Source organism: Anopheles arabiensis, chromosome 2 (assembly GCF_016920715.1).
Source record: "Anopheles arabiensis isolate DONGOLA chromosome 2, AaraD3, whole genome shotgun sequence".
Lineage (NCBI taxonomy): Eukaryota > Metazoa > Arthropoda > Insecta > Diptera > Culicidae > Anopheles > Anopheles arabiensis.
The window spans coordinates 60,929,545-60,956,799 of record NC_053517.1 but is presented as its reverse complement, the minus strand read 5'-3'; the positions used below and the strand labels follow the sequence as shown (position 1 = coordinate 60,956,799).

Below are 27,255 nucleotides of genomic sequence, written 5' to 3'. Positions count from 1 at the left end.
TCGCACTCAAGAGGTTCATTTTCGTCATCCTGGATTGCGTGAATTTTCCTTGCAAACTTTGCCGTTTTCTTATTTGGTTGAGTAGCATACAACAGCGAAATGACCTCGCTTGCCACATTTTGCGCACGTTTTGTCTCGTGCCGGGCAAGATTGTTGCCCATGGGTACGACCACAGAATCGACACAATGTTTTTATATGATGGATGTGTTGGTTATCTATTTCAAAAGATTTACTCCTACCGCTTATTTGTTCGTTGGCAACTCGGGATGTTTCATACGAATTTATTTGTTTAATGACTTCGTCCAGAGACAAGTTTTTTTCTTGCAGAAGTTTGACTCGCAAATTTTCCGGTACAAACTGAAGTACTTTGTCAATGATTGCAATCCCTGCACTCTCTGCCGCAGTTGCCCCGAAATTGCACTTGGAGCCATGAGCTTGGGCACGCATTACAAATTTCTCTAGCGTTTCTTCCGGCTCCGGTTTCATTGACCAAAACAAAAATCTCTCGTGTGCTTCGTGTCTTTGTGGAGCGAAATATTCATCCAATTTAAGAATAGCAATCTCTTATGGGTCTACGCCCTGGTCTATATATATATATATATATATATATATATATATATATATATATATATATATATATATATATATATATATATATATATATATATATATATATATATATATATATATATATATATATGGGATCGAGTTGGGATTTTACGCGTTCAAAACCTAGTGTTACCAAATCGAAAAGAGTTTACGGATTCGAATTGTATGTACGATGTTGACAATCGTTTAACGTGTTCGAAAAATAGTGTTACGATGTTGAGCTGGCTTGAGAAACCCTGCATATGCCGCAGCAAATAATATTTGTGCTTTTCCAGATATTTCTGGTGGATTCGCACTGTGGTGGGTAGCTTGCTGTAATACACGATCTGGCTTCACTCCGTTCTGTATGTGTTCTGACTATCTGTCATCGTTGTCAGATTATACCGCGCTCTAGCAAGGAGCGGAATAAAGCCGAGCTCTTACAACACATCTCCCTTTTTTCCGAATAATGAACGATAAATACAATTCCCCAAATTATTTATTTACTATTTGATTTCATCTGATTATTTCACCCAATCTCTTACTCTATGATAGGAACCTAGCGGGACGTTTAATTTCTCGTTTCGGACGGGAGAGTGTTCTCGGTATCTCTTCGGTCGTTGGTTCATTAAAACCTACTCCTTCCTCCTGGTTATCCACCACCGTCTCACAGCCATCCCTATGATCGTCTGGGTCCTTGTACTCTTTTAAGTGGCTCGAATTCCTGTCATATAATTTCCCGTTTTGCTCATCCTGTACTGTTACGCGAGAACCTTGCATCTCAATTACTTTTGCAATCTGTGGTCCAAAGGGTGTGCTCAGTTTGTTGCCTGGCATTGTATTCCTCAATAGGACTCTATCTCCTACTATTATATCAGACGGTTTAGCTTTGCGTCGTTGATCTTCTGTCACTCTTCCCTTTTCCTTCATACATGTGTCTCTATCCCTGTAATCAGACATTGGTAATGCAGATCCGGTACTAACGTCTCCCAATGATGGTATTTTTGTCCGGATATTTCGGTTGAACATCAACTCACTCGGTGTTTTCCCTGTGGTGCTGTGTGGAGTGGCATAGTACATGGAGAGATACGCCCCCAAATCTTTTTTCCAATCCCCGTTCTGAGCCTGACTTATCTTCTGCCTTTTTAGCAAAGACCTGTTCTGGCGTTCAACCAGACCATTTTCTTGCGGCCAATATGGGGTTGTCTTGTTAAGCAATATTCCTCGCTGTTTGCAATAGTTGTCAAAATAATTGCTCACAAATTGCCTTCCATTGTCGAGTGTTATGGTTCTCGGATAGCCAAGACGCACAAATATTCGTTCAAGTCGTTCAGATGTTTCAATCGCTGTAATTTTCTTAACAATTTCGACCTCTTTGTACCGACTGAAGTAATCAATGATAACTAGTAGATAATCACCAGTTGGTAGTGGGTCCAAAAATCGATTGCTACATCTACCCAAGGCTTATGTGGTAGTGGCCTTCGCTTCATGGGCTCCGGTTCATGGCTGGTTGGCTGACCAATTGGCAGCCTGAGCAGCTGCTAACCAGTCGAGCAATAGCTTCATCCATTCCTGGCCACCAGCAAGTACATCGCAGCCGTTGTTGCATTTTAGTGCGTCCAGGATGCCCTTCGTGTGCCAGTTCTAGCATTCTTTGCCGGATAGCTTTCGGTATTACTAGTTTGCTACTGCGGACTACTAGGTCTCCAACTGTTCCTAGTTCCAACCGAAATGCTTGGTAAGGTTTCAGTAGTTCATCTGTATAATTCCACGCACCTCTTTCCAAACACTCCTTAAAAGCCCGCATTTCGGCATCATTCGAAGAAGCAATCTCTACCTCTTGCACATTGCACATTGCAGCATTTTCCATCACGCTGCGGATATATACTGTAGAATCTGGATCAAATTCTGATACTTCAGTAGGACTTGACAACCGAGACAGAGGATCAGCTATATTCGTTTTTCCTTTCCGATAAATTACATCATAGCTAAAAGCCTGCAGCCTTAAGACCCAACGCTCAATCCGCAAACAAGGACAAGATGTGGGGCTAAAGATAGCCTCTAGAGGTTTATGGTCCGTTTCCAGCTCGAATCGTATTCCGAATAGATGATTTGGAACCGTTCCACGGCCCATACTAACGCTAGTGCCTCCTTTTCTGTTTGTGCATACCGTTGCTCGGTACTCGTTAGGCTCTTGCTGGCATAAGCTATTACTTTAGGCTGCTCGTTCTGGAACTGAAGGAGGGCGGCTCCTAACCCTACTGGGGACGCATCTGCCACTACTCGGGTTTTTAGATGAGGATCAAAATGGGCTAATCTTTCGACGTTAGAAACTAACCGGATCAGTTCGTTAAATGCTTTGTTCTGGTTTCGCTCCCAAACGAATTCGGCGTTGTTCTTTGTTAATTCGCGTAGTGGGAATGAAACTGTAGCTAAGTTTGGAATGAACGTTCCCACGTAAGTAATTAATCCCAGAAAACTCCGAACCTCTTCACAATTTTTGGGTGGCCGAAAGCTTCTTATTGCTTCAATTTTGTTTAGTGCAGGGAGCATTCCGTTCTGGTTAAAGCGTTGGCCAACGAATTCGATTTCTGTGAGTTTCAAAACACACTTGGATTGATTAAGTAAAATGCCATATTCCTCAATCTTTTCCATCACGTTCTCTAGTGCTAAATCGTGTTCGGTCTCAGTTTTTCCCGTAACTATGATATCGTCGATAAAATTGACGGTGTTTGGACAGTCGACCAAAACTTGTTCCAATATTTTTGGAATTTCTCTGGAGCGCATGAAATCCCAAACATCATTCGTTTATAACGTTAAAGTCCACGGTGGGTGATAAAAGTTGTGAGAGTTTTACTTTCTTCATCGAGCAGTAGTTGATGAAAAGCATCGTTTATGTCAAGGCGAGAAAAGTATTTAGCACCATTCATTCTCCAACGTATGTCTTCTATGGTTGGTAGTGGATGCGTTTCTCGCAAAATTGCTTTATTAACTTGCCGCATGTCTATGCAAAGCAGAATACTTCCACAATCTTTTACAACTATCACCATGGGTGAAACCCAGCTGCTCGGTTCCGATACTTTCTCTATTATGTCTTTAGCGACCAACTCGTTTAGTTTACTATCAACTTTTTCTAGCATGGGCAAAGGCAATCGTCGGAGTCGCTGAGCTACGGGTGTCACCGTCTTATCAATTAGAATGTGGATGCTGACTCCACGAATTGAGGGGAACGCACGAAATGTTTCAACCTGGTTGATTGATTCATGCTGGCTAGGTAATCCAACATATAATACTCCAAGCTGTTTTGCAGTGATTTTTCCCAAAAGTGGTTGTGGACCATTTTTAACTAAGTAAAATTTGGAAACTGTTCGGAGTTCTTTCAACCCGTCCGCAATAGCTATTTCCGCCTCAAACATCGTAATTATTTCTAAACAATCGGTCTGAGCGTATGCCTTGAACTTCCGATCCGGACTCCGTGCCTCGCCGATGATCTTGACTTGGTTATTCCTCATTGACGCCCACGTTCTATCGTCTATAATATTCGACTGGACTCCAGAATCAATTTGCATCTCGATAAGGATACCGCCTACTTTCGCCCAGATCAATTCGTCTGAGTCGTTGCCGAAGATACCATCTCCACTAATTCGCACTCAAGAGGTTCATTTTCGTCATCCTGGATTGCGTGAATTTTCCTTGCAAACTTTGCCGTTTTCTTATTTGGTTGAGTAGCATACAACAGCGAAATGACCTCGCTTGCCACATTTTGCGCACGTTTTGTCTCGTGCCGGGCAAGATTGTTGCCCATGGGTACGACCACAGAATCGACACAATGTTTTTATATGATGGATGTGTTGGTTATCTATTTCAAAAGATTTACTCCTACCGCTTATTTGTTCGTTGGCAACTCGGGATGTTTCATACGAATTTATTTGTTTAATGACTTCGTCCAGAGACAAGTTTTTTCTTGCAGAAGTTTGACTCGCAAATTTTCCGGTACAAACTGAAGTACTTTGTCAATGATTGCAATCCCTGCACTCTCTGCCGCAGTTGCCCCGAAATTGCACTTGGAGCCATGAGCTTGGGCACGCATTACAAATTTCTCTAGCGTTTCTTCCGGCTCCGGTTTCATTGACCAAAACAAAAATCTCTCGTGTGCTTCGTGTCTTTGTGGAGCGAAATATTCATCCAATTTAAGAATAGCAATCTCTTATGGGTCTACGCCCTGGTCTACGTCCGCCTCTGCATCTGCATCTGGAATGCTGAAAAATATTTCTTGCAGCTCGAGAGAACCACAAGTTAAAAGTAAATTCTTTTCCTCCGTTCCGTCCACTATCTCCGCCGTACGCAACCAAATTTCGAACCCCGTTTCCACGTCGTCCATTTTGTTCACCGCTCGGTTAGGGGAACGCCTGCTAACGACAGTGGTGGTAAATTCCCAAATAATTTGTTTGGTTCCATCGCTGATTCCCTGAAATGAAGCAGGTTGTGAATACGATCAAGTATTCTATTAGTTCACTCTTTCATGACAGATTCATGACTCTTTCCCGAGTCATAACTCTATAAATATCGAGTATTTCCTTTTTTCCTCGCTCTCTAGACGCGCATTTATTAAATTCTCTTCCTTCCTCTTCTTCGCTTTTTTCCGCTCTCTAGACGCGTACTTATTTGATTCTCTTTCTTCCTCTTCTTCGTTTTTCACTACCGCTTCCAGACACGGCTCATTAAAGGCATTTTCAATTCTTTCATCCGCTTGCAAGACGCGGCCTTGCTGTTTTCGAGACACAGCGCTTTTATAGATCTTATAATTTTGCCTTTCGCTTCCATAACGCTTCACTGCTGTTTGCTTGACACAGCTCTTTCTACATCTCTTTTGTTTTTTTTCTCCCGAGGCGGCCATTCTGTTTTCTCGACACAGAGCATTCACTTCACTTATCCTTTTGTCTTCCTTTGTACTCCGCATAACCCAAGCCAGCACTAACACTATGACGCTTTCAACGCATTATTTCATTTCTGCTCTTAATCATTCTTTTCCCCATTTCTTTCGTCCTTCTCTGATAACTTACCCTATTTTATTTCAATTCAAATGCTTCAATCTAGTGTTGCAAATATGAAAAAAGAAAATTAATCCTGTCCTCGTCGCCAATTTGTGGTGGGTAGCTTGCTGTAATACACGATCTGGCTTCACTCCGTTCTGTATGTGTTCTGACTATCTGTCATCGTTGTCAGATTATACCGCGCTCTAGCAAGGAGCGGAAAAAGCCGAGCTCTTTCAACACATACCACACACACTATTAGGCCGAAAATACACGGACCGGAATTTCGCGGCCGCGGAATTCCGCCTGCGTATAACAGATGTATAACAATCAAACTGTCACTTTTCCGCGCCGGCTATCCCGGTTGCTGTTTCGCAAAGATACCCACATGCAGTATTTCTGCGGTTTCGCGGCAGGAAAATTCCGTTGTCATTGCGTTATTGTGTACCGTTTGAAAAGGTAAACATTGTGCACTTCGAATTCTGTTGCCTTAAATTTGAGCACATCAAGACGGAAAATGGGTAAATATTGCATTTCAAAATATAATTACAGGATAAAGAATTTTGTGTTTAATTTCTAGATATCAAACCAGCAATGAAAAAACGAAAGAAGGTATGTCAAAGGATGATATTATGATGGGGGTTTCGAGAGCCGAAAAAGGGTCCGGGTTTCAGTGACCGCCAGTATTGGTCGACGTCGCAGTGTTCAGGCAGGAACGTAGAAGTGAATCCTGATAAATGCGCAGTGTCTTATAACACACAGGAACGAAGCGCGCGCGCCATGTTTATGACCATACAAAGTAGTCTACTGCATCCAGCAACTAGTCAACTGCATCTAGCAACTAGCAACTAGTAGGAAGACGAATAATTGGTTTGCGCGGAAGTTATTGACTTAGTGCGTTAGGCCGCAAATACACGACGCGCGTTTCCGCGGGCGCGTTCAAACGCGTATAACAGTTCCGCAGAGATATCCAGCATGAGCATCTCTGCGTTTCCGCGGTAGCGCGTTCGAATGACATTTCATTTATATGGCTGGATTGTTATACGCGTTTCCGCGGGCGCGGAAACGCGCGTCGTATTTGCGGCCTTACGTTTGCACCAGGAGAAAAACTTAGCCAGGATGGCTTTTAGTCGAAGATGGCTCTTTCTAGCTGACAGATTTGAAAAAATTGCTGTGGCAGCTCGTTTCGCTTTTTTAGAGGCAAGCAATGTGCGGTCACCCCACGGAGGTTCGCGATGGGGCTGTTTAATAGGAGCAGATTTCCGCAACGCGGTTCTCATGAAATCTGTGAAAATGTTCGTAGCATGGTCGAATGTATAGTTTGACGATTGAAATGATTGATCAAAGGAGAAAATTAGTCTCTAGACTTCAGTAAGGTCAGTGCGTGAGTAATTGAACCTTATTTTCGCAGCAGTGGTATTGGCAGTAGCTGGAGCTCGCTGGCACGTATAGGTCAAGAAGTTGTTGTGAGTTACCGTAATTGTTAAGCTGGCAAAGCGCATTCTGGTGCAGTCCATAAACGAATTGTATACTAATGATTTATGTTGTGCTAGCAATTTGCTGCCAATTAACGGCAAGAGCTGGATTTGTTTAACCAGGTCTCAGCGAAACAGAACAATGACTCTCCCGAAAAAACCCTTTATCGAAACGGCTCTGTTGGTGCGTATGATCCGACAAATATTCTCACAAAAATGTTCTCTTTCCAGACGATCTACATAAGTGATGAGGTTGTGCTTGCGTTTATCGATTGTGTTTTTCGGCATGAGGCGGTCTGGAACCGGCAACATCCAGAGTACAAAAATATTCATCAAAGAAATGATGAGTGGAACGACATCGCAGCAGAAATGGACCAACCAATCGATGAACTTAAAGAGAAGTGGGCATCGCTCCAATCCATTTACCGGAAGTACCGCTCAAAATTGAACCGGAGCATGGTAACTGGATCTGGTATGTATTTTTAAGTGAAAGTAATAACAATATGTTTATGATGGACATTTCATATCTTATTTTCAGGAGCTGATGAAATTGATCACCCACGGTGGTTCGCTTTTGCTGCGATGTCGTTCTTAGACGCAACGACTGATTGTGGAAATACCGTTAACACCGTAAGTTAAAATTATGAACAAGGAAAAAGGTTTTTGGATATGGTTTGAGTTATATTTTTATTTTACATATTAAAAACATGTTAAAAGGCAATCACTCTTTTATAGCCAATTAGTAGTATCTCTTTATTCAAATTCAATTGTATGATTATTAAAAATTTCATTATAAAAATTAATTGTTGAATTCAATTTTCTTATAAATAGTTTGCAATATGCATCCGAATTTGCAACATATTCAAATTAGGTCGCGACCTGTTTGTTTCGAGTGCACGCATGTTATTTATTTCCTCTTCTTCATTGGAAAGAAATTGACGGTTATCCTGACACCGTACATCCTCATCTCTTCTTATGAAATTATGTAAATAATTAGAAGCCAAGATAACTTTTTCGCATTTTCCTGACGCAGTTCGATAGGCTTTCTTAACACTCGAAACCTTCCACAGAGTATCCCGAAAGCCATTTCTACAGACCGCCTGGCAGTTGAATGACGAAGATTAAAATTACGCTCTACCGATCCTCTTTCCGTGAAGCCACTGAATGGCCTAAGGCAGTATTTTGTTAGAGGAAAGGCTTTGTCGCCTAAAAGCATATAGGGGACGAGGATGCGAGATGTTTGGTACAATGGTGCAGGGCTTGGTATTCCCAATTCATTTCTTTCAAGCTTTTGTGAAGCATTGAGTTTTTAAAACCCCTCCATCAGATATTCGACCTTTTGCGCCAATGTCTGCATACATAAAATTACAGTTGGCATCAACTACACCTAGCAGAACGATGCTAAAATGCCTTCTGTAATTAAAATAGTCGGTTCCACTATGTGGAGGAGACTTTATCATAACGTGTTTTCCATCAATTGCTCCGATTGCATGTGGAAAATTCCATTTGTCTTGAAAGCCTTGCGCGATTCGTTTCCATTCGTCGGAGCATGTGGGTAACTGCGAAAAGAAAAAAAGAGAAATAAAACAAGAATGTAATCCCAATCAGAAAGTGTCAATCAATATTTAAACTAAAGTATCTTTTTGTTTAGCTTTCTCATTTGGAAATAGAGGTGTTGGACGAGGCCCTCACACCTTCTCCAGGACCGTCGTGTGTGCCGTCACCGCAGCCTGGACCGTCGCGTGTGCCATCTCCGCGACCTGGACTATCGCGAGTGCCGTCTCCGCGACCTCAACCATCGCGAATGCCGTCTCCGCGATCAGGACCGTCGCGTGTGCCATCACCTCGACCTGGACCCTCGCGTGTGCCGTCACCGCAACGTGGACGGTCACATTATGCCACACCGCCTCGTCCATCTACTCCGCCAAATGTAGCGTCAAGGCGGTTTAAAAGGCGTTAGCAAGAGGTTAATCTTGCATACAATGAGGAGGTGGTTGCAGCTTTGCGGACGGTGGGTGATGCCTCAATCAAACTGGCCAGCCAGCTCAAAAACCCAACCGATACAGTGGATGGTCAGCTGTCCGGGATTGCCCACATCATTCGAGATTGGCCGCTCGAAAACCGGATGCGATGCCTAATGCGCATACGCATGGTGGTCCAAGAGGAGGAACAGGAGTATTTCCAGGAAATTTTCGGATACCAGGTGAGGCGATAGAATAGGTAAGAAGAGAAGTCGTGGTTTTCAAACCCGTTCTTTAAGTTAGCAATCGTTATTTGTACATAGCTAGATATCAGCGACTTTGGCATGTAAACTAATAAATTTTCTTTTCTTTTACAGTTTATGTAAAGCGGCGCTTTCTCCAGACGTGAATTAACATGTTTTAAGTTTAAGTAAAGTTAAATGCATTCAATGCAAAGACATGAATTATATATTATTATATGAAATATACTATGAATTATTGAATTTAAATTCCAATATTTTCATCATAGTTAGTTCACAGACTTAGACTTTTATGCATGCAAGAAACTCTCCAGCGTCTACATTAGACCATTAACTTACAAGTAACTCATATACCGAGCAGTTTGCTCATATACGGAATTCCCTTTCTTTGCACTGACCTTGGCTACCGCTTACAGCATCCATCTATAAAGCCGCCACGTTCCTAATTCGTAATCAGCGTTCTCATACACAAACCCCTTAACAATTTCAAAATATTGACTTATATTTGTTATAAGCACTCGATTAATTATCTTTTTATCAACTGATTCCAACGTCTTCAAGATCTACCCATCCCACAGTTAGTTTCGCTGCAGAAATATACTTGTAAAACAACAGATCAACATGATGATTTTTCTTTGGGTCTTACCTTTACCTGCTCTCGAAGGACTTCCACAAGACAGTCACACACTTGCGGTACAAATTGACCGATTGCCTGTGCTGAAATCTAAAACAAATTTGAATTAAATAACAAACAAAGACAAAGTATATTTTGGAGAATAAACAAAATTCCGACATACCCGGAAGGCGTATTCAAGGGTTTTGTATGAGTCTCCTGTAGCCAAATACCGCAAGGTAATTATAAGCTTGTCTTTGGCTGACTAACTTAAACGTATATTCGTATCCATTCTTTGAATCTTTGGACCGATTTGCTTAAGAAGGTAATCGAAATCGTTTCTAGACAATCTCATAAAATTAATTATGGTATTATCCAATTCTTCTTCCAAAATAGACGCTAGCAACCGACTCGCTTGCTCATCCCTTTTGCGAAGCATTGGGCGCATCCATTCTCTAGCTGGCGGAGCTTGCTGAAGCGACATCGTATGCAAACGAATGAAATTTGCCCACGCACTTGTCCATCGTAATGCAGCTGCTCTTTTGCACGAAACATTGTTAGCTTATAATAATTCGGAAGTGAGTTGAGAGTAAATTAGGTTCGACTCGAGTAACAGCGTTGCTCAATATTTGTAAACAAACGTCCAGGTCGGGTCAAATTTCTGTAGGTTATTGATTGTCAAATTGCAGTTATTGACATAACTGTCCTACAGGAATTCCGCGGCCGCGAAATTCCGGTCCGTGTATTTTCGGCCTTAGAATTGTTAAACAACAATTCGTTGGGTGTAAATTTCGTTGCCGTATGCACGCTATTGTTGTAAAGGGTAGCAGCAATCTTTGTTAAAAATCTTGTATCTGCTCCTTCATACTTATACTTATTTGTATTAATGATTTCTGTTATTGTGCAGTGTGTTTTTTCAATTTGCCCATTCGATTCTGAACAAGATGCATATTGTAACAAGACTCCTAACGACGACAAAAAACTATTTAGTTGGACAGACATAAACGTGGTCTCATGGTCTGTTATGATTTCTTTAGGCAATCCTATGATTGAAAAATAAGTAGCTAACTTCTTTTGAACTTGTACTATGTTCTTGTTTTTAAGGTACATCATTTGTAGATGTTTTGTAAATGGATCAATGATTGATAAGAAACTACACTTATTAATGATATAAATATCCATATGAACGCGATCTAATGGTTTATGGGCAATCGGTCTGGGTGAAATTTTTATATTGTAAGGCTTGCGTTCGTACTTATGACTACTACAAATTTCACAGCTGTTAACATAACTTCTAATCATTTTTAGCATGCAGGGAAAGAAATATGATCGCCGTTACTGATATTCTACTTCACATATACCTCTATGGGCTCTGTCATGCTCCGATGTAACGAGAAAATTTTGTCTATCAATGCTTGTTACATCTTCTACCATAATGAGCTTTTGTGAAATTATGACTACTAAATGTTTCCTGAATCGTTTGCATAAGATTTTCTGCAGCAAAAATAGCGGTCTGCTTTCCGTTGTGGTACATGCTTAAAAACCAACTGACATTACTTGAATCGAAATTGTTCTGAGTGATAACAGTTTTTTGCAAATTTACAAATGGTGTTTCTTTAACAATCGCATTTGTGTCTCCTAATTTGAATATAAGCTGATTGCGATACAAATTTACAGGTCTTGTTGTGTAGTGAACAAAGTAATCGCCGGATATATCCCCAGAATGAATCGTTTCGCTACTTCGGTTTGTTCCACTTCTTGGAGAGTCTGAAATGGAGGAAGCATTACTTACTTACTTATCAGGCACTACAACCGCTTTGCGGTCTTGGCCTGCCTCAGGAGTGTCCGAAACCGCTCACGGTCTCGCGCCTTCGTCTGCCAGTCCGTTATCCCGGCCTTAATGGCGGACGCCTCCACGCCATCTTGCCACCTCAATTTGGGCCTACCACGCCTCCTCTGTCCTTGTGGACGGCCTAAAAAGACTTTACGGGCTGGGTCGTCCGTTTCCATGCGTATAACATGACCAGCCCACCGGAGCCTGGCGAGCTTTATACGCTGTACGACAGTGAGGTCGCCGTACATCTCGTATAGCTCGTCATTATAGCGGCTCCTCCATTGTCCTTCCACACATACGGGGCCAAGTATCCTTCTGAGCATCTTCCTCTCGAACGCGGCTAAGAGGGTTTCGTCAGATTTGGACAGTGTCCATGTCTCAGAGGCGTATGTGAGTACTGGTACTATATAGGTACTATATAGTCCCAGCTTCGTCCGTCGCGACAGGTTCTTTGAGGTGAACTGATTTTTCAGGTTGTAGAATGACCGGTTGGCAGCCAGCATCCTTGCGCGCAACTCAGTTTCCATGGTGTTGTCGTTGCTGACCTTTGACCCAAGATAGGTGAATTGTGAGACGACTTCAAAAGTGCGTTCACCTATCTGCACGTCACGCCTACGTAGATTCTGATTATTTGTTGGTGGGCCCGCTGATGTTGCCACCATCAGTTTGGTCTTTGCCTCGTTTATCTGCAATCCGAGGCTCTCTGCCGCCTGCTCGATCCCTTGGTAGGCTTCTGCTACATAGGAGAGCCGCAGACCAATGATGTCTATATCATCAGCGTATGCCAGGATCTGGGTTGACTTATAGAAGATGGTTCCCGTAGTCTCCACCCTCGAGTCACGGATGGCCCTCTCTAGCGCCAAGTTGAATAAGAGACAAGCAAGCCGGTCCCCTGGCGCAGACCTTTGGTGGTAGCAAAGGTCCTGAGAGTTTTCCATCCACCCTCACCTGGCATGTGACGTTGGTCATAGTCATTCTAACTAGCCTTATCAGTTTGGCCGGGATTCCAAAAGAGCTCATAGCGTCATACAGTTTTACCCTGGCTATGCTATCATATGCGGCTTTGAAGTCAATGAAGAGATGGTATGTGTCGTGTCTGTATTCAGCCATCTTCTCCAAGATCTGCCGCATGGTGAAGATCTGATCAGTGGTTGATTTTCCGTTTCGGAATCCTCTTTGATAGTTTCCTACTATCTCTTCGACGTGCGGGACAAGGCGATCCTGAAGGATCAGGGAGAATATTTTATAGGCAGTATTCAACACCGTAATACCCCTGTAGTTGTTGCAGTCCAACCTATCTCCCATCTTGTATATGGGGTAGATGATGCCGAGATTCCAATCACAAGGCATCGATTCGCTATCCCACACCTCAGTAACAATTTGATGAATCTCGTTTTCTAGTCGTGCACCTCCATTCTTGACCAGTTCGGCTGCAATTCCGTCGGTTCCGGGTGCCTTGTTATTTTTCAGCCGACGGATAGCCTTTCGTGTTTCTTCTATGCTAGGTGGCAGTAGCATGAGACTATCTGCTAGTGGCGCTTCTAGCTGTTCGTTAAACTGGTCGTTGAGTAATTCATCAAAGTACTGAGCCCACCGCGAGAGGACCTCTGGCTGGTTACTGACCAGATCTCCATCCTTGTAACGACAGCAAGTTACCTTAGGTACAACGTTGTTTCGGTAACCTGCTATCGCTTGGTAAAACTTTCGTGTCGGTCCGTACGCCTCTCTGGTTTGCTCGAGTTCCCGCATGTTTTGCTCTTCCAAAGCATGCTTCATGGAGCGGTGAACTCTTTTCTCTTCGCGTCTGAGCCGTGAATATTCCTCTGCGCATGCCCGAGGAAGCATTGATATCTCGTATAGATTTGTCAGGGTCAGTCCTCCTGCTCAATGCATCTTTAGTTTTTCCGCAACGTACCACATTAGTTTTTCCTTCTTTGTATTTAACTTCATAGTCGAAGTTTTCTAGCTCTAAACGCCAATTCAGTATTTTCGAATTTTTGAAAGATGTTTTTATAAACGTAAGAGGTTTATGGTCCGTGATTAACGAAAACTTATCCCGTAAAGGTAGGGCTTAAACTTTTAACCGCCCAAATTATAGCATGGCCCAAATTATCTCTCTGTTGCTGGATAGTTGGATTATGTACTATTCAGTGTTCTACTAGAAAATGCTATAGGCCGTTCGCAATTATCTTGAACATGGGACAAAACCGCTCCCAATGCAAAGTTGCTTGCGTCTGTAGTGAGAATGAAGGGCAGTTCAAAGTCCGGATAAGCAAGGACTTGATCAGAAGCAATAATATTTTTTGGCTCTTCAAATGCCTTTTTATAATCTTCCTCGTCATACGCTACTTTAGCACCTTGCTTTAAACATTTTGAAAGGGGTCTTGTTAATCTAGCATAATCTTTCACAAACTTACGGTAATAACCAGTAAGCCCTAGGAATTGTTTGATTTCCTTTTGATTCATAGGTAGACTCCAATCGAGGATTTTTAAATTTTACCGGGATTAGGTCTTATTCCATCTTGAGTTATTAAATGACCTAGGAACTCTGTTTCTCTTTTCAGAAATTCACATTTGTTTACATGAATTTTTAAATTACAAGCTGCTAATCTTTTCAACACTTTATCCAGGTTTTCTAAATGTGATGTTAAATTATTACCAATTATAATAATATCGTCTAAGTAGACAAAACAAATCGATCCTATGTATCCTCTTAGTACATGGTTCATTGCACGTTGAAACGTCGCTGGGGCATTTTTTAACCCGAACGGCATCCTCGTGAACTCGAAATGTCCCTGAGATGTCGAGAAGGCCATTTTTTCGCGATGTGCAGGGTCCATTTCTATCTGGTGGAAGCCAGATTTCAGATCTAATGTCGAGAAGTATGTAGATTTTCCCAAACAGTCCAAGATTTCCTCTATCTGGGGAATAGGGTATTTATCATTAATAGTTTTTCATTCAGTTTGCGAAAATCTATTACGACTCTTATTTTCCTTTTTTGTGAAGCATCCGGTTTTTTGGGAACTACCCAAATGGGAGACGAATATGGACTATTCGAGGGAATAATTACTCCATCTTCGAGCATTTCCAAGATTTGCTCTTCTACGTCTTTTTTAAAATGATTTGGAAATCTATAAGTTTTGCTGTACGTTGGCTCATCGTCTTTAGTTATGATTTTATGTTTAACTGCGGTTGTTGAAGAAAGTTTTTCATTACTCTTAAGGAGTACTTGTTGGTTATTCAATATTACATCAAAAAGATTATCTTTTTCATAAGGTGTCAAATGGTCCGACCTTATCAAAATTTCTACTGCTTTTTGTTGAGTGGCTCATCGACCTTTAATGGAATGGGGTTAATTGTTTCAAAATTATTTACATTTAGATGAAAACTGTTTGTAATTGTTGGTGCAATATGGGATTGGCTTATAATATTTACGATGGACTTATTGTTTTCTGATTTGTAGAGCCCAGGTTCTATTATAAGATTATTACAGAGTAATTAATGGCATGGAACAAACCAATCACCATTTTCTAAAGTGTCGATTGTAACTATGTGATGGAAAAATTTGTTGGTTGGAAAATATTTAACAAATGGAATAATTTTACCAGCGATAGTAACTGTTTCGTTGCTATAGTAAATTATAGAATTGCATCTAGCTATATATTGCGATCCAATAATTCCATCAAAAATTTATGGAAATCATATTCATAGTACATTTGATTTGGCAATTCTGGTCCAAGCAAATTTATTGACCCTTTCTGTGAAACATTATGGCAACCTGATGCATTTTTTATTACGGTATTAACAGGTTCTAATGACTGAATTATTAACGGTTTCAAAATATTCTTATTTGCACCACTATCCAAAAGTTTAGGATTTAAATTAACTAAATTAATTAGGTTAATTTAAACCGTTGAGAAGTTTTAGGATGTGTCCCTGTTATGTATGGAAGAAAATCTAAATCGGTAAAGTTGTTTCTACAGCTTCCCAAAAATTTACCAAAATATCATCCTCCTCATTTTCAAAATTTCGTGGGCAATTTGAATTTAATGTTTCGGTTGTATTCAAATTTTTTTGATTCAAGGTTAATCTTGTTCTACTAGACTCAGTTTCCATTGGAACTGGAGAATCCCTATTAGAAGAGTGCACGTTTCTCGTGTTACGGTTCATGAAACTCGATGTCGAAGCTTGATTTGTCATCCTTGGTCTATTTGCGTTGCCATCAAATCGCTTCTGCAAACCTTCATTGTGTGAAGTGTAATGCTTCGCTTCGGTCACTTTTCTAACATTTGAATTTTGTGCTGTGGACTCGTTGGATTTCAGCTTGCATAAAAATGCATATGCTCCTTCCAAATCTTCTGGTCGTGCTGCTTGTACATAACCAAAATATGGTTCCTGTAACCCTGCAATAAATGCAGCTAGGCTTGTTTCGCCAATGAAGTGGTTTATAGCTGACCAGCTCTCATTATATTTTTCGTTTTGCCTTGCTATTTGCTTAATTTTTGTATTAATTCCTTTGTCTGCATGTAATAGCCTTTTAAATTGGTACTATTGTTCATTTTATTATGCCATAATTGGCACATGTGCGTTGATAGATCATATCTATCGCTGAAAGTTTTTGTCAAAATCTCTTTGATATCTTGAAAATCGGTAGGGTTACCTTCTAAGCACAATGCATCTTTTGCACGCCCCTGTATTTTGTTGCTTATAGCATCCTCATACATTTGGTAAACGGCATAATGCACGTTTCCCTTAAAAATGTTCAGTGCGTTCTCTGCTGTTTTAAGCCATGCAAAAAGCTGTTTTTTGTTTCCATCGTACACAGGGACTGCCTTTATCGGGTCTGGGATTTTAAAAAAGGCATCCAAATTAACGCTAAGGTTAGTGCCCTGCGCTACGCTACTCGCTACACTACTACTAGCCTGCTGAGTATTACTATCAAGTGTGAGTATTTTTGAGACTGTTGCTCGTGAGAGACAGCGAGAGTCTGTACGAGATGCGTAAGCTGCTCAAGTTGCGCCTGTGTTTGTTCCATGTTATCGGTTAAAGATAAGCGCTCGAGAGGAATATCAACGTTGGTGGGCACGTATGAGAGGCTGCCGGAATCGTTCGATATTGAATCTGTATCCGAACAGAAAGCCTCAATGGTTGAATTTCTCCACGTAAAATGCTTCGGTTATAAACGTCTCACTAAGAACACGTTTTTAATTTTTCAAATTTAAGAGATCGAATAGTTCTATTTTATAGTGACTATCCGAAACACAGTAGCAAAAGTTTTTCTATCTCTGTCACTCAGACAAACAAGAGAAATTAAAAACCAAAAGTTTGCTTACCTGTGTGTTGGTGTTGAAGAACACGTGAGGATCCTAACCTCAATCCGACGTTTGGTGATGAAAAAGCGAGAAGAGGATGGTCCTGTCGATGACAGAAAACAGAAAACGGCGTTGCCACAAATCGTCCGCACTTTTAAAATTGCACGGAGATGAATACGTAACCCTATCTTGTAGTAGCTACAAATCCGGACAAACTACGTAAGCGTATTACGGCTCACTAGCACTGTTTTTTCCTAATCAACGACTACCGTTGTAACGACAATTACAAGTCGTGGGTGTTGTGTTTGTGTCCTTTCTCTTTAACAATCGGGATAATAATGAATCTATTGAGGAGCCTGCGTTTATCATCAAACTGACAGTGCAACACGTCAGTTGAATAAGGTTATATGATAGTGAGGTGTGATTGAACGTTTTATATGTAAACATATAATAATAAACACACATGTATATATATAAATATATATATATATATATATATATATATATATATATATATATATATATATATATATATATATATATATATATATATATATATATATATATATATATATATATCTATATCTATATATATATATAGGTGTCCCCCGAGATACGACTGTATTTGGGACCGAAAAAATGTCCCAAAGCAAGGCGTAAGTCGAAAAAGTCGTATGTCGAATATCTATGAATATAAGTGAGCCGAAGTTGAAGAGTTTGAATTTATGATATCGTGTATATTATTTACAGTAATGTTCGATAATGTAATAATTATATTCCAAAAGCCGTACACAATATAGATATTCAAGATCGGGTTGTTTTGGAATCTTTGGAAATGTGTGTATAACGGTTATCAGCCAAGAAATTTAAAAAAAATACATCAATTTCTTGTCAATGACAACTTTTATCTGTCAAAATCAAATTCGTCGTATCTGCGAATCGTCGTCACTCGAGGGGGTCGTAACTCGGGGCACGCCTGTACAGGTGTCCCCCGAGATACGACTGTATTTGAAACCGAAAAAATGTCCCAAAGCAAGGCGTTAGTCGAAATAGTCGTATGTCGAATATATGTGATTATAAAGTGTTCAATCTTACGATTTCGGATAATGTTCTTTCGCGTTTCGGTGTAACTTTTTCTAGCTTTTTATAATTACCGGGTGTTGTTCCTTGTATTGCACAATTAGAAGAGAGTTTATTTCACGCAATTCACTTATACTTATAAACTAATCGATCGTGCCCGAACGCTCCGAACTCAACGAATGATCTTCGTGTTTCGTTAAACACGAATCAACTGTCAGGGCTTCCGTGCCTAAGCCTGAACATCCTCCCCCCCCTTGACGCAAGTCAATAATCAAAACAATAACAAATATAGATAACGGAAGTTAAACGTATGTGCCTTCGCGTTCAGATACAAATAAGGTAAGGTACAAATTCTTATGAGGGGGCATGTTACAATACCTTTCGTTACTTTCAGCTTTAATACCCATGCCAACTTATCGTCTTCGGTGTGCGCATGCCGTGTGGTGTTGCGAAGGAGCAAACCGATCTCCGGGATAATCTTTCTGCCAGGTAAGCTAAGCTGTTGTTCATCATCGCCATAGAATAAATGCATTGTACTTCTTGTAGGCAAGCCGTCGACAAATGCTGAACCTATGTGCCGACTAGGATATGCGCTAAGTGTAAGTGACGACTAATCGATAGGGTCATCAGGCATTGATAGAAGAGGACGCGAACGCGTCGCTGCCTCGATTAAGTTTAGACCGGTAGTGCAGGTGAAAGCTGCAGTGTAGGTGGTTATCGCTTGATGGTCTTCGCTGCTGCCTTCAACAATCCGCAAGAGGGTGGTGGTGTGGGTAGAAGAAAGTGCCAAATGCAAATTCGGTTGCAATCTGTAACGAATAAGTATAGTTGTTCGCCGCGGAACAGATTAACTAGCTCATGAAGCTCGCTTGCAGCACTCGCGTTGTGTGCTGGTAAACCGCGTCGCGCAGTCAATCGTGGTAGTGATGAAAGTTGTAGTTGTTAAACTGTCGGTTGCTGTCGTGTGCATCGACAAAAAATTATCTCATCTGACCAATACAAAATTAGCCTTCCATCTAACGGCCAATGCTCATCCCGTACCGTCGAGTGCAATGATCTTCCTTCTGGCTGATGAAGCTCCGTGTAACGGCACTTGTCGATCATGTGCGTAAACGGCTGTATTTTAGGAGGCAGGACAGGATGCTTTGCATGGTAGGGCAGCTGAGTATGCCGTAATATTTCTCCTACTCGAATGATTCCTAGAGGGTCTAGGAGTGAAGATAGTGTTCGCCAGGGTGTTTGTTTCGTCACCACGTTGCCTTTTTCGTGCTGCCCGAGATCCATTGAAAATGCATCCAGCTGCGCAGTATGGTGTAGCACAGTGTTTGCAGTATTCATGCGCTCGGTACCCCGGTACCAAAATCCATGCGACTTTTTGCTAACGGATTGATTAAATGGCGCCCGATTAGACGATCCGATAGAAGCACTTTTCAGGCTTAACGGATTGAGCGAGATACACCGTCGCGGCGACACGATACATGTTGCATACATGTGTACTACATTTTAAGAGCCCCCCTCGCTTTCTTTCGGATTGCAATGAGTTCAGACACACTTAAAACTTCGTTTAACATATTTTATATTCGTTTTTTATTTTTAACTTTCATTTCTGAAGTACATTCTTTCATACACACATCCTCCCCAGGTATTTTTCGAAGATTTTTCGAAGAAACTAAAAAAAACTAACGCACACAACTAGATCCGCGAGAGAATCGGCAAAGAAAAAAAAACACATACACACACACACCTCCTCCTCCCCTTAGTGTTTTTCGCAAAGTGATCCCGTAGAACGTGAACGCAAAAACACACACACACAAAGCACGCAGGCAAGCACACACACTCCTCCCCCCCCCCCCTTCGTGTTTTCGCAAGGTGATTCCGTAGGAGATCGCACGCATGCAAGCACACATACACGCACGCATGCAAGCACACATACACAGCCACGCACGCATGCAAGCGCACATACACACACATACACAGCCACGCACGCATGCAAGCACACATACACACACATACACAGCCACGCACGCATGCAAGCACACATACACACACACATACACCTACCCCTCCCCCCTCTCTTGTTTTTTTGCAAGGTGATCCCGTAGGATCTCGTTATGCGAAGCGGCAAAAACACACACAGCCACGCACGCAGGCATGCACACACATACACACACATAGACGCTCGCGCGCACGCACACACGAACGCACGAGGGAGCGTAAAGGTTCTATACGTTGCCGGTCTCCCCCTCCCGTGTTCTCGTTCTCCGAGAAGGCTGATGTGTGCACGTTTGTGCGTGTACCTTTGCCGTCCCTCCTCTCCTTCCTCATCCGTTGACCGTTCGTTGTAACCTGGAGGATTAGTTCAGCGCTGTTGAAGAAATGAAGATTAAGAATAAGATTACTCACTCTTTTTCCGTATGCTTTGTGTGTTATCATAACTTAACTTATTGCAAACAAAATCCGGACTGAAGCTCCTCGTTTAGAATATTCCGCATTCGATCACATCCTCGGCGATGCTCGACGCCATCAGTGGATGAAAGCAGGAAAAGAAACAAAGAAAAGAATCAGTCACCATCAGCATCATCTTACTCTCACAGTTTTACATCGGTTGATGATTCTTATCTTTTCAATTCCACCAAAACAAACAGCGATGGAACCAAATCCAGAACACCAAAATCACACACGATTTCTGGAGCAAACCGACACATCCTCCCCCTCCAATTGTTTGCCACAGACTGACGTGTGTGTGAGCAGCAATGTTCTTGATGCGGTGAGCAACGGTAAAGCACACACAAGAAGAAGCGAGACGGCTATACGAGTAGCGAATTACGCCGCCGCACAGACAGCGCGCGTCATAATTTTATGCGCGAAAATCTTAAAATTTAAGTTATTCATGACAAATTGTATCGACATTTTCATACTCTGACGAACTTTTACGAAAGATATGTAAAAACTTAATGTAGTGCAATTAAATTTAGTGCAATATCATTAGCAGAACATAACATTTTGATATTTGTTTGTAAGTTCAGATCTTAGGAGCTACTACTTTTTTGAACAATAAATGAAGAAACACAAATTTTGTCTAAGTCCAGAATAGCAACAGGGAAGATGTCGTACCCTGAGTGTGGAGATGTGTGTGTGTATGTGGTGAACGCTGCCGCGACAAGCGTGCTTTAGGATACAACGCGTGTAGGAGGGGGGTAAAATCGCTTGGCTCATTGAAAATACAGGCAAAGTTGGCGCGAAGAAAACGCAACACTGCGGATCGTATGGAAAATGTTGCGCGTTCAATCCGATTGCCATGCGATTGTCCTGGGGGTAGTGATGATTAAAGGTGCGTGGTGGTGTGCTGCTGTTCGTTGAGTGCGTGACCTTTCCTTAGTGTTACGTGCGCGGTGAATGCAGTATGCAACGATACGCGACAATCGCTTGTAGCTGTAACACGTAAACAAAGGAAAATTAGTAGGCGTTATCATTACGGTAGCACTCACCATACGAATCTCAAGATTCGTTTCTTCGGTTGGTTCACGGTTAGAGTTGGGCCAGATGGAAGCGGGTAGACAAAACCAATCCGGACCGAAGCTCCGCAGCTTACTTTTCAGGAATTCTGCTGACATACCGTGAGAAACGAAATCTGCAGGATAATACGCGCAGGATAAATGCTTCCACGGTCGCTGGTGAATCGCATGAATCATCTTGCTCTGGATCATATAAAATAACGTGAGCCTTTACCTCCTCATATGGTAAAAGCTTTCGCGCCTCGATCTGTTCAGCATATAAAGCAGCGAGCACATTAAGTGAATTGGATACGTCATACGTTTTATCTAAATGTAGCTCAATAGGTAAGTGAACAGCTTGGTGTTTTGTCACTTCGTGAAACTTTTCGTGCTTTCGTACTTTGAGTGAATATCTATCATTAACTTGTGCTTCTTCTTCTTTACAGAATCGCACGGTGGATTCATTTCGTGATACCATGCATGCTACCGATGGCATGTAAAAGATTTCGAACAATTTGGGGATCATCAAAACACCAACATCCAGCTCGTAGTGGGTGGCTTTGGACGCAAACTTCGCAAGCACCGTGGTTTGCACCGGGATGGAAAATTGATCCGCACCAATCAGAGTAATGTCGATCGAATTATGTTTTGTATTTGATGTATAAGCGAATCGATTGCTGATTGGAATAAGCTGAGTTACACCATCTAACTGTACGCTTGTAGGATGCATTATACTATGTGCATCGCTAGCATGAATAACCGCGTGTGTGAGACAGAAATTTCTCAGAAGTTTGTCTCAGTGCTGCATCGCTGTTTGTTTGAGTGCTTGCCGTGTGATCGTCAGTGTTGTGTGTGTGTGTCATCGGAGCATTTTGCGCAGCTGGCTTGGTTGCAATGGAAAATGCACCGAATTTATGTGTGTAACACGCGAGAACATTTGCGCAGATGGCGTCGGTGCAGTGGAAAATGTGTCGGTGTTTTGTGTATTACACGCAGAAGCATTTGGCGCAGCTGGCTTCGGTGCAGTGGCAAATGTGCTGGTGTAGTGCGGTGTGTGTATCAGTGTGTGGTGTGCTGAACTACAGTGCTTACACTTGTGTTGCGACGAGCAATCACGCGTGTGGTGATTGTCGTGCAAGCAATTTAGGCAGAGCTTGAGTGTATTTGCGTTCTGATATCGTTCATCCGAATTCATGAGCATGAATTGTGGGCATTTTGCTATAGAGTGTTGCGTATAGCATATAGGGCATGTGCGTGTGTGTGCGTAAGTCGTAGCCGGAGAATTAGCTTCGCGTAAAGGTTTAGCTTTTTATGCTGGTAGGACATTTGCTTTCCGCTAGGTGTCGCCGTGGTATTGTTTGCACGAGTGTAACCACAAGCTAACCCGGGAAGCACGATGGTGGTCTGTTTTGTCCCTGCCAAAGAAATTATCCCTGCGCTTTCATTTCGCTGCAAACGCATTTTATTTGATTTTAACACGGCTTCTATGCGTATCAAACGATCATCGTAATCATCGCGTACAACGGCATTATGCACAATTTCGTCCTGTGTGACTGCTGCGTCTTCTAATTGGCATTGCACAGTTTCCAAGTCGATGGAAAGCTGTTCGATTTTTGCAATGAGAGGGTCGATCTGCATTGCATCCCGTTCTGGGTAAAAGTTTATGAGAAACTTTTCGTAATCCGGTAACATCGCTAGCAACGCTGTCCTTCTGGACGATAGGATGCGTTGTTGGGTTTCCATAGTTCGGTTTTAGGATGACGCTAAATTTCACGAACACAGTGAGCTCGGTCGACGGTGTTGCGACTAAAGCAAAGTTACACGCACAATAATCACAAATATCGCGAGAATCCGTAAAACTATTTAAACCAGAATCCGTCGTTATTCTGGTCACGGCACCAATGTTCAATCTTACGATTTCGGATAATGTTCTTTCGCGTTTCGGTGTAACTTTTTCTAGCGTTTTATAATTACCGGCTGTTGTTCCTTGTATTGCACAATTAGAAGAGAGTTTATTTCACGCAATTCACTTATACTTATAAACTAATCGATCGTGCCCGAACGCTCCGAACTCAACGAATGATCTTCGTGTTTCGTTAAACACGAATCAACTGGCAGGGCTTCCGTGCCTAAGCCTGAACATAAAGTTTATAACTGAAATTGAAGAGTCGGAATCTAAGAAATCGTGTATTTTATTTAAAATAATGTACGATAATGTATGTCTTTTCACCGAAATCGATATAGAAATTCAAGACCGGAGAGTTGTGGAATCTATGTAAATGTGTTTGTAACGGTTATAAGCACAGCAATTCAAAAAATATACGAATTCCGTCTCAATGACAACTTTAAACTGTCAAAATCAAAATCGTCGTATCTGCGAATCGTTGTAACTCGAGGGGGTCGTAACTCGGGGGACGCCTGTATATATATATATATATATATTTTTTTTTAACTGCAGTGAACCTTCTCTTATTTGACACCTCTCCAATTTTTTAAAACCTCTCTTATTTGAACATTTGGCACAGTCCCTTGATTTCCAGTACATTTTTGTTCCTCTAATTTGGAAAACCTCTGAAATCTGTGTCCCTCTTATTTGTGTATGGTATTGCCATGGTTATTGAATGATGTATGCTCAAATTGGCAATCCTGTTCGCAGTTTCCTATAGCAACAGTTAAAGCTGCATACTAAATGTTCTGTCTCTTTCTTCTTTGGATGGACCTTTCATTCACAGTATTGAACGAACGGCTACAACAACACCGTACTGTGTGATTGTGATCCAGCGAGTGCCGTTACAATCCTCGCTCCCTTACACGACGACTGAAAGTGCGAATTACCGCCGTATTAGATGAACGCCTGCAATAGCTCCGTAGTGTGTGAGAATTGTGATCCAGCGAGAGCCGTTACAATCCTCGCTCTCTCACAAGACGACTGAAAGTGTGTTCAATACACACTGTGACGTGATACTGTCGCCGTGAAAGTGCACCGTGTCGTACCAAAATCGGACCTTTGGTGACCGGAGACGACCCTATGAGAGAACTACTGAGAGTGGCCAACGGCGAGCAGTTTTCGACAAGCAAAAAGAAAAAAAACAGCAATAAGCAGCAGAGCAATCGCGGGTAAAGCAGCGCAATGGTCTGGAAAAAAGGTTGGTAATGTGAAACGCAAGGTCAGTTCAAAGAAATTTTAAACTAAACTAAAAAAAACCCTTCATATTTCTATGTTTTATTTTATTATTATTAAACTTTATATATATATAATTATGGGATGCGTTACCCCAGCTAAGCTCCTCGATCACCACATGTAAACCTAAACTTCAATGCGTATCAACCGGGGCGATGCAAGCCAGGCGAGGTGCAGAGCGTAGCGAATGTCAGGATCTCGTTCTCTTTTGGTGAATAAACGCTCGACGAACAACACGAATATAATTATATATATATACATATATATATATATATATATATATATATATATATATATATATATATATATATATATATATATATATATATATATATATACATACATAAATATATATATATATATATATATATATATATATATATATATATATATCGTTATATAGATAAATATATATATATATATATATATCGTATTCATAACGTGTTAAAATAGCTAAGCGTGTTACGAAAAAAAACAATCGGGATGTGAAAAACCGCGTGTGATAACCTAACCTATAATTTCTGAACAACTCACAACCTTTCGTCAGTGACCACGTGTTCAGAAATTCCTTGTGAGCGCCTAACCTAAAATAATACGTTAAGTTTCATTTTTCTATTCTGCCCCGTCCAATCCGTAATAATGTCAAACTAAAAAAAAAAAGGGCTCATGTCCAAACAAGTTAAATTTGCTATATTTAAAGCTGTTCCACCTAGACGGATAACTCGAAGTTAAAAAAAGATAGACCAAACCGAGATCGCTAACATAAAAACTGAAATGGCTACAAAACTTGATTTAAACCTTGCTTTAAAAATCGTTAAACCTTTTTCGGGCTTGGCTACTGATCTACCAAGCTATATTGAGAGCATTGAGCTGTTAAAGGATTACTCTGAAAACGTGAGTGAGAGTGAATTAATTCGTTTTGTGAAATTGACACTAACCGGTGCTGCACATGGTGCAATAGATAGTGCAATTACCTTAGAAGAAGTTTTAATAAACTTAAATTGCGGTTTAGTATAAAAATTTCGCCATTCGCTGTGGAAAATTAAATGAAATTAACTAAGCATGGAGCGAAATCTGTAACAGATTTTGGTTTGCTTATAAAAAATTTATCCGTAAAATTAGCTGCATCTCACGTTTCCAAAGGGACATTTAGTACAGAGTCAGCGAATATCGTACAACCAGTGGCGGTGCGATCTTTCATTGATGGGCTCGAGAATCCAACCAATAATTTTTTTAAAAGCACGTAACCTGTTGCGGCCCCGCCGCACTCGTTTCTTCGTAATTAAAAGGTCACAAAAAAAACAAGAACGATTAATTTTTCGTTGACTGTCCTTTTATATAGTCACTTTTTCATCAGTAATAGTTGTTCAAGAAAGAGAAAAGATTTCCTATTTTTCCCGTCTACTATGTAGACAAGATCTCCGCACTCTAGCGGCTTGGTTTCCCCGAACCATTTGGACCTCAGATTTATAGTCGGCGCGTATTCTTTTACCCATCTATCCCATCGGATAACTGCTGTGTTCTACAATATGAATCCCGCAACGCTTCTTTAATGTTTGTGAGTGGGATATTACGCTTATCCATCTCCGAAACCCCACGCAGGAAATGATTCGGTGTCAGGGTCTCCTGGTCGCTGCCACCTTGTGTCACCGTAGTCAACGGCCGACTGTTGATGATATCTTCAGCTTCTACGATGGCCGTCTGAAGGATCTCGTCTGTCAGTCGTCTTCCGTCATCGATTGCTGCTAGTATGCCTTTAACTGACCTCACCAAACGTTCCCACACCCCTCCCATATGGGGTGTGACTGGGGGGTTGAAGCTCCATTTTGTCCGCGCGTTCGTAAACTGGTCCGCACACTCATTCTGGATAGTCCAGACCATTTCGGTGATTTCTCGGCTAGCTCCTCTGAAGTTCGTCCCATTGTAAGATAAGAACTCAAAAGGCCAGCCTCGTCGACAAATGAATCGCCTCAGAGCCATCAGACAGGATTGCGTAGTCAATCCATGAGCGATTTCAAGATGGATTCCACGTACAGTATCGGACAGAATGATAGGACCCTAGTGTTTTCAACGCAGCATGCACCCGTTGGGACAGGTTTATGTGTGGTTTGTGTGTTTGTGTTTGTGTGTGTGTGTGCATGTGTGTGTATGTGTGTGTGTACATGTGTGTGTGTGTGCATGTGTGTGTGTGTATGTATGTTTGAATGTGTATTGGTGTGTGTGTTTGTTTCACAAGTATGTCGTTTCGGATAGATTTGTTAGTAGTTTTTTTGTGTTTTGGGTTAGGTTTTTGTTTTAATTAGCAGGACCACCGCCCTCGCGAGCAGTGATCCCTATTCAAAAATGCAATAAGCTCAGTTTTTGATCTTATTGCCGTCGCCCACGATGACATATATCATGCGTTGACACATCGACATCACCAGA

At 41.5% G+C, this 27,255-nt stretch overlaps 1 protein-coding gene and 2 long non-coding RNA genes across 3 annotated transcripts; 2 read left to right on the top strand and 1 right to left on the bottom strand.

Annotated features, from left to right (window-relative positions):
• The first annotated feature begins 7,470 nt into the window (after nucleotides 1–7,470).
• On the top strand, nucleotides 7,471–9,298 carry LOC120905913 (extensin-like). The gene is made up of 3 exons (XM_040317257.1): nucleotides 7,471–7,568; nucleotides 7,635–7,726; nucleotides 8,748–9,298. Exons 1-3 carry the CDS (start codon nucleotides 7,553–7,555, stop codon nucleotides 9,054–9,056), a joined length of 417 nt encoding a protein of 138 aa, XP_040173191.1. The 5' UTR covers nucleotides 7,471–7,552; the 3' UTR covers nucleotides 9,057–9,298.
• Nucleotides 8,420–17,275, bottom strand: LOC120906092. The gene is made up of 3 exons (XR_005740022.1): nucleotides 17,098–17,275; nucleotides 9,964–10,041; nucleotides 8,420–8,655 (listed from the first exon to the last, which is right to left on the bottom strand). It is a non-coding gene; the product is annotated as an uncharacterized LOC120906092 (long non-coding RNA).
• A 1,279-nt stretch (nucleotides 17,276–18,554) lies between these two features.
• Nucleotides 18,555–24,811, top strand: LOC120906086. The gene is made up of 3 exons (XR_005740021.1): nucleotides 18,555–18,645; nucleotides 18,703–18,755; nucleotides 24,383–24,811. It is a non-coding gene; the product is annotated as an uncharacterized LOC120906086 (long non-coding RNA).
• Nucleotides 24,812–27,255: the final 2,444 nt, after the last annotated feature.